The 14,187-nt window shown below is 46.3% G+C and overlaps 2 protein-coding genes across 3 annotated transcripts; one reads left to right on the top strand and one right to left on the bottom strand.

Moving 5' to 3' along the window:
• Positions 1–2,229: 2,229 nt before the first annotated feature.
• On the top strand, positions 2,230–7,238 carry LOC123102147 (subtilisin-like protease SBT3.8). Of its 2 annotated transcripts, none has more exons than XM_044523443.1 (8): positions 2,230–2,358; positions 4,397–4,573; positions 4,660–5,273; positions 5,352–5,422; positions 5,514–5,768; positions 5,872–5,998; positions 6,171–6,369; positions 6,453–7,238. In XM_044523443.1, exons 1-8 carry the CDS (start codon positions 2,271–2,273, stop codon positions 6,986–6,988), a joined length of 2,067 nt encoding a protein of 688 aa, XP_044379378.1. In that variant the 5' UTR covers positions 2,230–2,270; the 3' UTR covers positions 6,989–7,238. The 2 variants fall into 2 exon arrangements, with proteins under 2 accessions (XP_044379378.1, XP_044379379.1); XM_044523444.1 differs by lacking the exon at positions 2,230–2,358 and adding an exon at positions 3,548–4,240.
• A 4,201-nt stretch (positions 7,239–11,439) lies between these two features.
• On the bottom strand, positions 11,440–12,533 carry LOC123106457 (BTB/POZ and MATH domain-containing protein 1-like). Its single transcript, XM_044528616.1, has one exon. It carries the CDS (start codon positions 12,514–12,516, stop codon positions 11,440–11,442), a length of 1,077 nt encoding a protein of 358 aa, XP_044384551.1. The 5' UTR covers positions 12,517–12,533.
• Between the last annotated feature and the right edge of the window lie 1,654 nt (positions 12,534–14,187).

Here is a 14,187-nt window from a genome sequence, read left to right as displayed (position 1 = left end):
GCCCCTGTTAACCATGGGTTTATACAAAGATTTGGTACATAAACAACCATTCTTTTTTGGGGGATAAACAACCATTCTTGGAAAGAGACCATCTTGCACTATCCTCACTATCCGTTAGCTGGATTTAGCTCTTCCCACTGGGTCATTTAATTCCAAATTGGTCACAGGACTATTCAAAGAAATATCAATAAGATGATCTCACTAACTGTAACATCTTTCTGCTCTGCTCACAGTACTGAAAAATGTGTGCATATTTGGCCCTGAGAGAAACATTGTCACACCAGACATCATGACAAAAGGAAGTGCCACAACTAACAAGTGCATCAACTTTTCAAATAAAGAAAACAAGAAGATATTGGTTCGACTAAACTTTTCACAATGATTGAGCATATGCAGCATCTATGGCTCGAACGACTGATCGATACATAAAGCAGATGTGATGCGCAAAGAGCATTACGGACAAGAACTAGTGATCACCCTACAGTGGCTTGGTCTGAAAATTGGTGTCTATAAAGACCTATACTCCTTGATGTCCATTCTTCCCCGGGCTCAATACTAGTACAGGACAGGATGTCCATTCGTCCTAACCAGGCCCACGAGGCCACGATAGGTAAGCTTCTATCGGCTTGTTCAGTGTGCTTCAGTTTTTTCCGTCCGATTCCAAGTTCCACCATCATTGTGAGATAGTGGGCCTTGAGATTGCTCTGCCCTTTCGAACAAGAGAAGGTTTTCTTGATAGCACATTGACCGAACAAAATGTTTTATCTAGTCCACTATGAAATTCTCTTGAAAATCCAAGGCACCAATCCAAAATATGCCCCTTGACCTTGAGGCTGCTCTGCCCTTTTCAAAAAGAGAAGGTTGCCCTCCCACAAAACGTGCCATAGAGCTTTACGCGCTCACATCACGCCCACTACCCATGCTGGGGCCGTCCTACAGCAAATTAACTGGCAAAATCTATGCATACCTAGAGGTACCAACAAAAATGTGCATTTGGGTTATATTGTGTGTGCAGTTGCAGATACGCTGGCAAGGTTCCATGCATGCATTGGTATGAAAGAACAGGAAAAAAAAAAGCCATGCATGCATGCATGCCTTCCCTTTTTTATACTGCACAAAAATGTATTTAAAAAACATACAAGTACATGCTAAATGTACAAGGGTGAAATGTTTCCACCGCTTTTTCAAAAGAGGAAGTTACTTTTTGTGCCTACTGCAGGTGAACTCCATATATAAGTACGTACATGCTAAATGTATATAGCGTATGTTAATTTGTTAAAAGACAAATAGAGAGCACAAGCAATATGCACGGCAGCGATGATTGAGCATCTCTGATGTGCAAGGAGCATTATAGACAAGAACTAGTGATCACTCAACAGTGGCTCCATTTGAAAATTGGGTACTGTAAAGCTATATATTCCTTGGTGATACCGATGTGACAGCTGAACTAATTTGCCATAGCCATAAATCTACAGCTAGCTAGGTCCAGGCGATGTTTCCACCAAACAATTTCTCGATATTTCGCTTGCTCATCCCGTTGGTGAATTATTTATGTCTCTCATCACTAGCTAATGAACACATAAATCGGCTACCATGTGCAAGGAGCAAAAAAACTAGTGTCACACCACCATCTGAAAAAACCGGATCTGTAAAGTCATATATTCATTGAGATGTCCATTATTCTTCCCCAAGCTAAATGCCAAGCTCTACAGGATATCCTTGCTACAATTGTGGATTGCTTCTATCACTCCAGTAACCTTCCGCTGCAGATTTTCTGATGTGCCCAAGGGAAGTCAGATGCACAGTAATTAATAGCCACAGTTTTTTCACTTTACGAAATCTCAGCCGTTAGAGTCAATACGCTTCAGACTCGATGCTTCTATGCTACAATATCTCTGAACAATACCTCAATATATATAGTGTCTTGCTAATATGCTGAACTAAATCTTAACCTGTCTTTTTAGTCAACGGCTACAAGCGCTAAGTAAGTTAGAGGGATACTTAGCTTCAGGATATCAGACAAGCTGCGCGAGTAACCTTCACCTTGGTTCCTTTTTAGTTTGCTCATTTGTGCTACAGGTTAATCCCGGTGTCATATCAGTTGATACAATGTCGGTGGCAACATATCGGTCCTACCACTTGCAGGCACTAACGACTGCAACTTTAAACAAGTAGAGGTTCTCAGCTCAGAGCTTACTATAAAAAGAGGAAGGCAGCTGTGGTTAGTAATGTAACAGATCCATGGCAAGGTTCTCAGAGCTTAGAGCGCCATGTCTTCTGCTACTCCTTGTGTTTCTTCTCCAATCATCTCTGCGATTGCAGCTGTCGCAAGGGCTCGAGCAGAGCCAACAAAGACGGGTAAGCTAGCTGCCATGCCATTAATAACCCAGCTTCAACCTAGCTAGCAAGCGTGTTCGTCATGATCCCTCTTAATCTATGCCTTGTCAAAGCTGTTCTCCGAATGTGCTGTCCGGCACACTGATGTTAGTGACTAGCTTGTATCTGCAATTAATAAAGTAATTTAGTTGCCAAAAAACATGTTAAACCACAGCTTACTAGCGAAGCCAAGTTGGTAAGGTCCATTCCATTCATTGCTAATCAGGTGAGACGTTATTAGTTAATACGTAAACATGTTTTCAGGTATACATCGTCTACCTTGGGGAGAGGCAACAGGAAGATGTCAGTCTCGTTACCTCTTTGCACCATGACTTGCTCGCTTCCGTTCTCGGAAAGTACCTTTCATAGTACTACCTAGCTACTCCCTTTGATCCATAATAAGAATCATTAATTTAATACAAAGTTGCACTAAATCAGCGATATTATACAACATCTTGGCTCCACTATTATACAACACAACTGCTTCTCTATATGCTTCCATGTTGTGTTCGGTTGGCTTCATCAGCGTGTCTCTTTGTCGTAGCCGTGTTCTACATGACTACATCTACTTTAGTTAGGTACTTATTAGGTGGCTGCCTTGGTCTTGTTGAGATTTTCACCTTTTGTTTTGCTTAAACGAGTTTCGCATATTTTGCATTCCACTACGTCCATTTTTATGTGCTTAATTAAACTAGTTGTAGGAGCTTCCAGTCATTTTGACTTTCTCCAAAAATAAAGTTGCAGGGAGGGACTATGCTATGGTTAGTCTCAATATTGTAGACTCATGGACTCCTCTGAATGGCACTATGGCAGTCCCATCACTTTCTGCACCTCTCTTTTTTGTTTGAACCAAAAATCTCAAACAAGAATCAAATGCAGAAAATTCAAAATAAAATACCCTTATTCTCTAAGTGGTCAAAATTGATTAATATAATTAGAAATTAGTGCACAGTCTCCAGACTTTACTGTGAGAAAGAAATAATACCACCAAATATAAATTGCAACGTGAGTATCTGAAGCTAGCTGCTAGAAATTAAACTGCATTCGTCAGCGGATCTTAAGTGTCCAGGTTAACTAAGGATGACAAGCTAGATAAATGGTAGCTGAGGTGGTGTTTGGCTTATCTGTAATTTCTGTATGCAGAATTTTTGTTTTCTTTTGTCCCTTCATTTTCTCCTCTATTCTTCCTCCTTACTGTCCACTCCTCATCTGTTCAAAAAGTTAGAAAAATGTTACAAGAAGAAACTTAATCGAGCTATTTGCAGAACACTACTCCCTCCGATCCAAACTACGTGTCGTGGTTTTAGTTCAAATTTGAACTAAAACCACGACACTTATTTTGGATTGGAGCAATGGGAGTAGTATTATAATGCCCTCCAGGATACAGGATTGTAGAAACATAGGAAGAAATAAAGTCATAAAATTATGATATCCCGTCATATGGAATCTTATAAGAAACAAAAACATGGACATCATTAACTGGCATAATTATGTGTTACTTATTTAGACATGGAAAGGATAGAGTAAATCACCAAGATGCATTGGAACTTTAAATATAATTGGATTAAGAAGTAACCTCATGGTATGACATATAACTCCTCTAAAATGTGAAGGAAACATTCCTATTCTACAAAGGCTTTTTATATCCTCCAAATTAAATTTCTTCAGTTTCTCTCAAAAGTTCCTTTCCTCCAAGAGTAGAATTATATTTCATTATACCATTTCTCAAGTTTGTTTACGCAAGTACGTATGTAATGGCTATGAAGCAAGGAGGCGGCTCTCGAATCGATTGTCCACAGCTACAGATATGGTTTCTCGGGCTTTTCTGCAATGCTTACCGAATCACAAGCGAGAAAGATCCAGAGTATGTATAATATATATGTGCATATATAAGTGATCTCTCTTTTGATAAGATGTAGTATTAGTCAATTGATATTTACCGACAAATGCTTGTTGACCATCAATCATTGTTATTCATAAGTGAGTTAATAATCACTTGCTGCTTCCGGCTCGGATACAGAGTTGCCTGGAGTGGTGAGTGTGAAAGAGAACACAATGGTACGCATGCATACTACTCGGAGCTGGGATTTCCTTGGGCTGTCCATGGGCGTGGACATCAAGCAGGAGCAGCAGCCAAATGAGCTCCTTGCAGCAGCAAACCATGGAGATGGGATGATTATCGGTGTCATCGACTCAGGTGGATGTGATGGCTCGTTCAGCCCAAGGTTAACACAATTAATTGTGTGGGGGGTTTACCTCTAGTCCACTTGTCTTTCATTTCAGGTGTTTGGCCTGAGTCACAGAGCTTCGCTGATGATGGCTATGGACCTCCCCCTTCAAAATGGAAGGGAACTTGCCAAACCGGTGCCAACTTCAGTGCCCACGATTGCAATCGAAAGCTCATCGGTGCGCGGTGGTATGCTGGCGCTGACATCGACAGGAGATTTCTCCAAGGTGACTTCCTGTCTGCCAGGGATTCTCATGGCCACGGCACCCACACAGCCTCCACAGCCGGTGGCAACGTCGTCCACAACACCAGCTTCTTCGGACTGGCTGCTGGAACGGCTCGTGGTGGCGCACCTCGCGCCCGGATAGCAGTGTACAAGGCTTGCTGGGGTACTTGCTCTACCGCGAGCGTTCTGAAAGGCATCGATCATGCTATCCATGACGGTGTTGACGTCCTATCACTCTCTCTCGGAAGCACGGACGAAATGGCAGCATTAGGAACGCTGGGTGCTGTGGCAAGAGGCGTCCCGGTCATCATGGCAGCTGGAAATGATGGACCTACGGAGCAAACGGTGCAGAATTCTTCACCATGGCTACTCACGGTTGCTGCAACCACGGTTGATCGATCATTCCTCATGGTTATCACCCTCGGGGATAACCGACAGTTTGTGGTATGCATCTTCAGATTTGACCATGCGTCATGTTTTACCTCTCTTCCTTCTCACAGTGGGATGCTTAATTGGTTACAGGCACAATCCATGTATGTGGCTGATAAAGGTGGAGATGAGTTCTCTCAACTTCTGTATTACTTTAATGATAGGTAAGATTCCCTTATAAATATACTCCGAACACCATTTAAATAAATATGAATTTCACCCACAGTGGATAAGCAAGGGGTAACTGTTTTGCAGGTGTGACCCGGACTACATAAACAGCACTGACATACACGGGAAGGTGGTATTCTGCTACACACCAGGACCAGGTAGTGTCTCTCCACCACCCAAGTATGCAGATATTGCAGCGACGGTGCGGAGAAATGGAGGGAAGGGATTTATATTCTCACAGAATAATCTGGACTCTCTTGATCTATATGCAATTAAAGGACCAGCCCTTCCTTGCGTTCCTCTCGACTTCAAGACTAGCTATCAGATTGCTGTGTACTGCAAGTACGTACATAAATCGATTTTCTACTTTCTGGACGTACGCACATTATCATCTCCATTTCAATGTTTACCAAAGCTTTCTCGTTTCCCCTTATAATTATGGCAGTCGCATTGGCATCCCAAAAATAAAGATATCAACAACCCGAACAACCAGCGGAAGTGAAATTGCTGCCCCAAGAATAGCAGCTTTCTCATCAAGGGGGCCTAGTCCTATCTATCCTGGGGTTCTCAAGGTAAGCAGCGCACCTCTAGCTAGCAATCTCTTGTTAAGGTAAATAAATTGTTCGATTCAGTCACTACATGGTGTCATTGGAGTCTTCTCTTTCCTTAAAGTTACAATCTACTAAGAAACATATATAGAATTAACTCTACTTGCCTTAATTAGTTGTGCTCCCAAATGAACAGCCTGATATTGCTGCACCTGGGGTGTACATTTTAGCCGCTGCAGCACAAAGTGGTGATTACAAAAGTCTAGGTGTTTCCTACGTCTTTGATTCTGGAACATCCATGGCCTGCCCTCATATATCTGGGATAGTCGCTCTACTCAAATCCGTGCATCCTGACTGGTCCCCTGCCGCCCTAAAATCAGCACTAATGACAACCGGTAATTATCTGATTCTCTACATATATAGTTGAGATATCGAGTATTTATTTATGCAAAGCACAAATAAAGTGTCTCTCTTGCAGCACATACCATGGACAGTCATGGGGTTCCAATAGAAGCAAATGGAAATCGTGCAAAGATCGCCGACCCGTTTGATTACGGAGCAGGGTCTGTTAATCCAACCAAGGCAGCTGATCCAGGCCTGATATATGACATCAGTGCGTCAGATTACCTCGAGTTTTTCAACTGTCCACAAGGATTTGGTTCAAATAACAATTGCACACCACCTGACTTGAACCTCCCATCGATTGCCATTCCTGGCCTCAAGACATCTGTGACGGTTGTGCGCACTGTTACCAATGTTGGCCAGCCGAATGCGGTGTACAAGGCATTCTTGGAGCCTCCACCTGGAGTCAAGATGGCTGTGGAGCCAGCAGTGCTGGTGTTCAGCAATGCAAGGAGGGTGCAGAGTTTCAAGGTGACTTTCAGGGCCACCCGAAGGATCCAGGGCAGCTACACCTTCGGTAGCTTGGCATGGCATGATGGAGGCGCCCACCTGGTTCGGATCCCGATTGCAGTTCGTGTGGTGATTGAAGAGCTCTACTCAGATGCCTCTTAAGTGGGGACGTGACATGCGGTTCAACTGTATAAAATAAAAGACGACTGGATCTGTATCTGTGCTTTTTCCCGAATTCCAACTATGGCTGTGGTGATTAGTGTCCGTTCTTATGGTTGGTATATGAACATTTATGTCAGTATTGAAAACTTGACTTAAGTTTGTATGGTACCGGCGGAATAAGGAAATCCACCCGCAACTGGCAAGATTTTCTGCCTTGCTGCTAGCAATGGTAACTCCCTTAATGTTAAAATTCTTCAGACTCAGTGAATGGAAAGCATCGCATACAACAGCACTGTGATAGGGTTACGTCAGTACATGTTAAAAGAAACTCCACACAGGGAAGAGACGAACTGTAGAGCTAGTTTTATAAGTCGATAGACTAAAGGATAAGAAAGATGATTCTTTGCGAGGAACAAAACATTTCTCTTTAAAAAAGGGCAGCCCCAGTGCATGTAGCTCCCGCTTGCGCAGGGTTTGGGAAAGGGTCCGACCACTTTGGGTCTATTGTACGCAGCCTTTTCCTACATTTCTGTAAGAGGCTGTTTCCAGGAACAAAACATTTCTCTTTACCGACCCAAAAGAAACTGGAGGCCTTTTTCTCGTTTCTTGTTTGACTCACGTACACACAAGACACAACAACGGAGGCCCCTTTTCTTCTCCTCACGTACAGATAATTTGAGGCGTCAACAGCATCGAGACGCTGTCGACCTTTTTTTTCCTTTTCTTTGCGACTGGAAGGCACATACTACTCCTTTTTCTCTTGAACCTTGTTTGATGGTGTACAGAAGCCAAAAACCCAGATTCAAGGCATATACAGAAGCCAAAATAGAAATCTGATGCCTGTACTTGGCAGTGCACTGTTTTGACAGCCTAAAGTCTATGACTGTAGTCTTTTTATTGCAGGAAGGGGTTGTCGAAACAAATGAAACAAGTTTCCTTTGTGGATGGAGTATCTGTTGATGCTCAGGTTTCAAGGGAAGAGAGGTCATTTATGCCTATGGATTAACAGAGCCAAACGTAATGGGCCGGCCACGGGTCCGTGTGCGTTATGTGGGGAACCGGAGGATGCCAATCATGTGTTTTTCCGGTGCCCGTTAGCAAGGTTTGCGTGGAGTGCTGTCCGCATCGCGGCAGGTGTCCTTTGGGACCCACGCTCGGCTACTGAGCTTTTCAACCTCCTTGATGCGATTAAGGGCCCAGCATATCGGGTTATGTGGAGTTGTGTTGGGGCACTTCTCTGGGCCTTATGGCTAACTAGGAACAAGTTTACTATAGAAGGGTGCTTCCCAAATCATCCGGCTAATATTATCTTCAAATGCAACCTTCTATTGCAGCAGTGGAGTCCGTTGGGAAGGCGCAAGGATGCTGAGCTAATCAAGACCGCCCAACAATGACTGGTGCAAGTGTATGCGATGGCTAGGGAGTCATGACTTCGGTTCTTTTGTTGCTTGACGAGCCTGCGTGCTCTGTACGGGCTCTGCCCTGTAATCTCGTTTGGCGGCTTGTTTTTAGTCTCATCTGAACTTTGGTGCTCAAGCCAGCAGGGCTTATGGTATTGTATTAAGACTTGGTTTGTGGTACGCTGCCGTTGGGGCTTTATTAATTTAAAGCCGGACGCATCTGGCGTCTTCGTTCTAAAAAAACAGCCTGGGAATTTCAACATATATAAACAATGTATTATAACGAAGATGTTAGAAACGGGTAGGCCATACTTCTGATTGTCTATATGATATGTAACTCTTCTATTAAAACGAATCTGAATCTACCTTTCATATTTCAGTCAATTGGAAGTTGGCAAGCCGACCCCCAATAATACTACACTACCATTCAGAAAAGTTGAAAACTGTAATCAAGTCGAGTCCTGATTGTCAAGTTACCTGGACTGGGACTACCTTTGCTTTGCGTGTGAGCAGCTGAGATGGAATTGGACTGGGCGCCTGCCGCCGGCCGCCGGTAGCCGCCTCGCCGAGTAGTCTCCTCGAGACCTGGACTGGACGAGCGGGCGCCGGGTAGCCGCCTCGCCGGGAAGGAGCTGGCCGAACGCCGCACGGGGCTGGCCGTCTGCGCAGGGAGAACGCCGAATGGAACGGCCGGGCGGGGCACGGCGGCGGGCGGCGAGCCGGCGACGGCCAGGGTATGGTACACGCGTCAGAGGACTCGCGCAGCGCACTGTGTGCCTGTGTGTGATTTGGGCTGAGATCTCAGGCCCAACCAGGGTTAGAAGTGGGCTGCGCACCAGGCCAGTTAAATTTGGCCGAAATCACTATTCTGACCTTTTCAGCAATCTTTGCCACAAAATGAACTCGACACGAAAGTATTTCACAATCTGACCCTTTTAACAACGCCATAATTCATGGCGTTTCTTCTCCATATAAAAACACCGAGGTATCTCGCACTTCAGCTCCACATTCAAACGCCAAGCTAGCTAGCATTTTAGCTTCATATGGAAACGCCAAGCATAATGGCGTTGCTGGCTAGGCCCAAACGCTAAAGCTCATGGCGTTTCTAGCTGAAACTCCCGCCAGCCCTCCCTGAGCGCGCCGCGCGCCGCGTCTTCCTCCAGCTCGTCTCCGCGATCATCTACCGCCACGTGCGCGGTGTCACCCACCGCGACGTCAAGCAGCGGAACGTCCTCCTCAACGCAGACGGCAACCTCAAGGTCTGCGACTTCGGCCTCGCTGCGCTACCGGAGTCCCACCGCGACAACGGCCGCCTGCACACCACCTGTGGGACGCCCGCCTTCGCCGCCCCCGAGGTGCTCTACCGCAAGGGCTATGATGGCGTCAAGCCCGACGCCTGCTCCTGCGGCGTCATCCTATACGTCCTACTCGCCGGCCGCCTGCCTGCCGTTCGACGACTCCAACATCATCAAGATGTGCAGGAAGGCGCACCGCCGCGAGTACACGCTCCCGGAGTGGTGTCCCCGCCGACGCTCCGCCTCGTGAGCCGCCTGCTCCACCCCAACCCAGCCACGCGCCTCACCGTCGCCGAGCTCTCGAGCCACCCGTGGTTCAAACGGTCGCTCAGCCTCGACTCGCAGCTCTGGACGTGTTCTCGTGTGCGTATCCAGTTCAAATCTACATCAATCAATTCATATTAGGCATGGTTGAGTAGCTAATTAAGCAAATATATATTTGTGTATGTATACGTACGCGCTTGCCGGGCGGCCGCAAGTACTCGAATACGTATGTATATAATATATGCATACAAACGGGTATCTAGGTATATACAACTATGAGCTTTCTGATATACAAATATGTAGATATGTAAGTATATACGTATCTAAGCTAGCTATGTCTAGCCTAACGTTCATGCGGCCAGGAGCGCGTGCATCAATTAGAATTTTGTGCTAGCTTTCCATGCTCATATTTCGGATGGGACGAGCTTAGGACGGAGCTTGGGAAGGTGGTCATGGCCTGGCATGGATGCGAGGAGTTGTGAGGAATTGTGGTCAGCTAGAAACGCCATGAGCTTTGGCGTTTGGGCCCGGCCAGCAACGTCAACATGCTTGGCGTTTTCATATGGAGCTAAAACGCTAGCTAGTTTGGTGTTTGAATGTGGAGCTGAAGCACGGGACACCTCGGCGTTTCTATATGAAGAAGAAACGTCACGGGCTGTGGCGTTGCTAAAAGGGTCAGATCGTGAAATACTTTCATGTCGAGTTCATTTTGTGACAAAGATTGCTGAAAAGGTCAGAATAATGATTTCGGCCGTTAAATTTTCCTAGATATATGGGCTGACTAATTTTCTGATGCCCAATGGCCTGGGCTGCCTGGGACCAAATACAAGTTTCGAAAAATGATTTGCATTTACAGGAATCAGACAATCCATATAGGAAAATCTTCTAAGGATAAGAATCCTCCAAAAATCTTTTCAATCAAATAGGCACTTAGCTAACAGGATTTACGGCCCTACATAAAGACATGGTTTGTCTCAGTTCATGCCTAAAAACTCTGCGCTTGGGATCACCAAACAAATTAAGGACAAGCAACACAAGCTAAGAAAGGTTTAGATCACTTCAATCAAGCAGAGCTCCTGTGCCAAACTCAGATAACAGAGAGGCGATATTTTTCACTTCCGAAACATGATAAATAGGGATGCATCATGCCTAAACTCCGGCTGGTTTGTACAAGCATATGCATGTTTCAACCAGGAGAGAATTACTAAAGGACTGCAGTCAAAATAGAGATACAACAGGAAAAAAAAACTCAGTCTCCACACAGACCAATTGAAGTGCATACAGAAAACCACAGGATTAATGCAGAATCCAAAAGTGCCAGTTCTACATGCATAAATAGAATAGATTTATAGCAATTTTGTCAGCTCAATAGGCAAAGGCCTGGCAGTCAGCTCTTTGAGGGCAGACCCACACACACACATAATAGATACTAAGTAACTCACTTGATAGATGATATGATCATCAGTACCCAACCCACACACGCAAGTACTAATCAAATTGACATGATAATATCCTTGGCTGCTATCAGCTCAACAGGCAAGAATCTAGCAATGAACTCTTTGAGAGCAGACGGGCAGCTGCTTTTGAGATGCTGGTAGCCATCACTTGCGATCATTGCCTCCAAATTGGAAGGAGAAGCAAGGAACTCAAAGCAAGCCTCCTTGAGTCCATGGCAGTTATGCTGCACGGCCAAAGCCAAACTCGCGGCAACAACTTTTGTGTCAATGTGATTGCACAACTTCTCCTCGCATATCAGCTTCAGCCTCTCGATGTCGTATCTGTCCGCCGCTACAAGTAGATGGCTAGCTGTCACCACATCTTCACGAGTCGTCTCGGGGAGTGAGTCCGTGTAGATGAAATGGAGCAAGGATTTGAACACATCAGCTTCTATATCATCAATTTCGATCGGATCACCAGCTTTCTCCCTCATGGTACCAAAGAGCTCTGCCTTGAAGACAGATGAACGAGCAGCAAGCACAGATCTATGAGCCGAGATCATCTCGCCGTCGACTTGAAAGGCCACGTCTGCTCCATCCTTGCTTTCCAGGAGGCTACGGAGCTGCTGATGCATGTTGCTTGGAGGAACCACAACAAACTGATTCTCATGTGACTCTTTGCTACAGATCTTCATGACGGTGACATCGCACCTGATTCTGAAACTATCGCCTCTTAGATGCACTGATCCCTCGAGATCCTTGTGCTCGATAAAACGAGGCAAACCCCAGTCTGAACCCTTGCTTGGGAAGATATGTTGTGCGAGAGTTTTGGTGTATGAAGGCACTGGTTCTCCACCATCGTCAAGTAAACTAAAGGTGAATTTCGCCTTGACATCCTTGGAACCAGCCGAATGAAGAACCAGATAAACAGATATGTAATCATGTGCCGTGCAACCGTTTGGGTAATACTTCACAGCCCAGTTGTGATCTCCGACCTTAAAAGGGACAGATTTCGTATAGTTCTTGGCCTGGAGCTGCTCCTTGGTTCTTGAGTATCCCTCTATCTTGATCACATGTGTCCTTGTTTCTTCTTCAGCTATAATGGTGGACGTGACCATCCGGCGCTCAGCCATCCTGGGGTCGGGCTGAGGTAGCTTAGGGGCTGTTTGGTTCGTGCCCTTCTCAGCCCTACCAAATCGTAGGGGCTGTTGGCTAGCCAAAAAATTGGCGAACGATTCCCTCGCCCGCGATTCTGCCAACTAATTGGCGCAAAAGAAGGAGGGAAGGCTGAGGCGGGGCTGGCATGCCAATTATTTGGATCCGATCCAAACGCCACCACCAGGCTAGTCAACGACCAATTTTTTGGTCGGGCAAGTCACGGCTCTAAACCAAACAGCCCCTTAGGCTGTAAGATCGCGAAGAATGCAAAATAAAAGATTTTGCCCGCGCTCTGCCACTTTACGCCATTTTGCACGAAACGATACTCTGCAAAGTCACACGCAGGTGAGAGGTTTGCCTCTGTTTATACAGTGCTGACTAGCTAGGCCTGGGTTAAATGTCGATCGGAGTCGTATTGACCTACCAGAAACAGCTCACCAGCGGGGGCTGCGCGGTCGAGGATGAGGACGAGGACGAGGCGACGAGCAGGCGGATGAGGCGGTCGGCGTCTCCCGCGGAGCCGGTGAGGAGCAAGAGCAACGCGAGCGCGGTAGGGGCCGGACCAGTGAAGGAAGAGGCGTGGCTGGGAGCGGCGCGCTGTGGAGAATGCGGAGGGGGAGAAAAGAGAGCTCGGGGATGAAGCCGGCACGTCGGGATCTGAGAAACGGGAGAGATGGGGGCGACTGACGTGCAGGGGATGGGGATCGGAAGAGGACGGATGTGTGCGCCGCCAGCTTCGAGAAGAAAATACACACAAGGGAGAGGAGAGGGGTGGGGTGGGGTTTAGGGTTTTTACGGCAATTTAGGTTTTAATTTTAAAATTTTTTTTGCAAAAAAGGAACCTGATATGTTAAAAGGGTTCGTGAGAAGTACAAATCATTCTAAACATAATACAAATTACATCGAGCATCCTGCACCACCGAACGATCACTGCCACTGCCAGAACGAGCCGCCAACGCGTCGATCCCCTACCGGAGCCGGCTTGACTTTGTAAATGACACCCAGGAAGTCTTCATGCACATGACCCTAAGGACTTGCGCCCCAGAGCCGCAGTCGTTGTCACTGAACCATTGAATTGATCCGAAGTGTCCGACACCAAATTTCACGAGCGCTCACGCATGACGAGAAAACCTTACGTCGCTGCCCGAATGAGACTGTAGCAATCAACGTCGGAGATCCGTCGACTTCATCCTAAAGGACGAATTCCAGGAGTATCGGATCCCAAAAGACCAACTTGAAAGATGAAGCGCATCATCTACCGGAATGCCACCCCTATGAGAAAAAAACCCTAACATAAACTACTAACCGGAGCTGAGGCACCGGGATCCTCCTCCCTGCCACCGTCCACCTAAGCGGCAGGTAAAGAAGAGGTGGATCCACAGACTCGGCGGCGAAGCTTGTAGGAGATGAGTGTAACCTATGCCAACATAATAGCACAAACACGCAAGGGGGAGCCGCCGGCGTGTGCCAGCGCCCGGGTGACCGGTGTGCGGTATTGTGACGGTGGCACGGGAAGGAGCGCCCATAGTCAGGCCTCGGGGATGTAGCCATATCGGTGAACCTCGTTAACAAATCTCGGTGTCGTCTTTGTGTGATTGCTTGGTCCTCGGATGATCGACGGTATACCTCGGATTTATTCTAACAAG

This window comes from Triticum aestivum, chromosome 5A, assembly GCF_018294505.1.
Source record: "Triticum aestivum cultivar Chinese Spring chromosome 5A, IWGSC CS RefSeq v2.1, whole genome shotgun sequence".
In the NCBI taxonomy this organism is placed as follows: Eukaryota; Viridiplantae; Streptophyta; class Magnoliopsida; order Poales; family Poaceae; genus Triticum; species Triticum aestivum.
The sequence above is the reverse complement of the archived record's forward strand: the minus strand, read 5'-3'. Positions and strand labels throughout refer to the sequence as shown.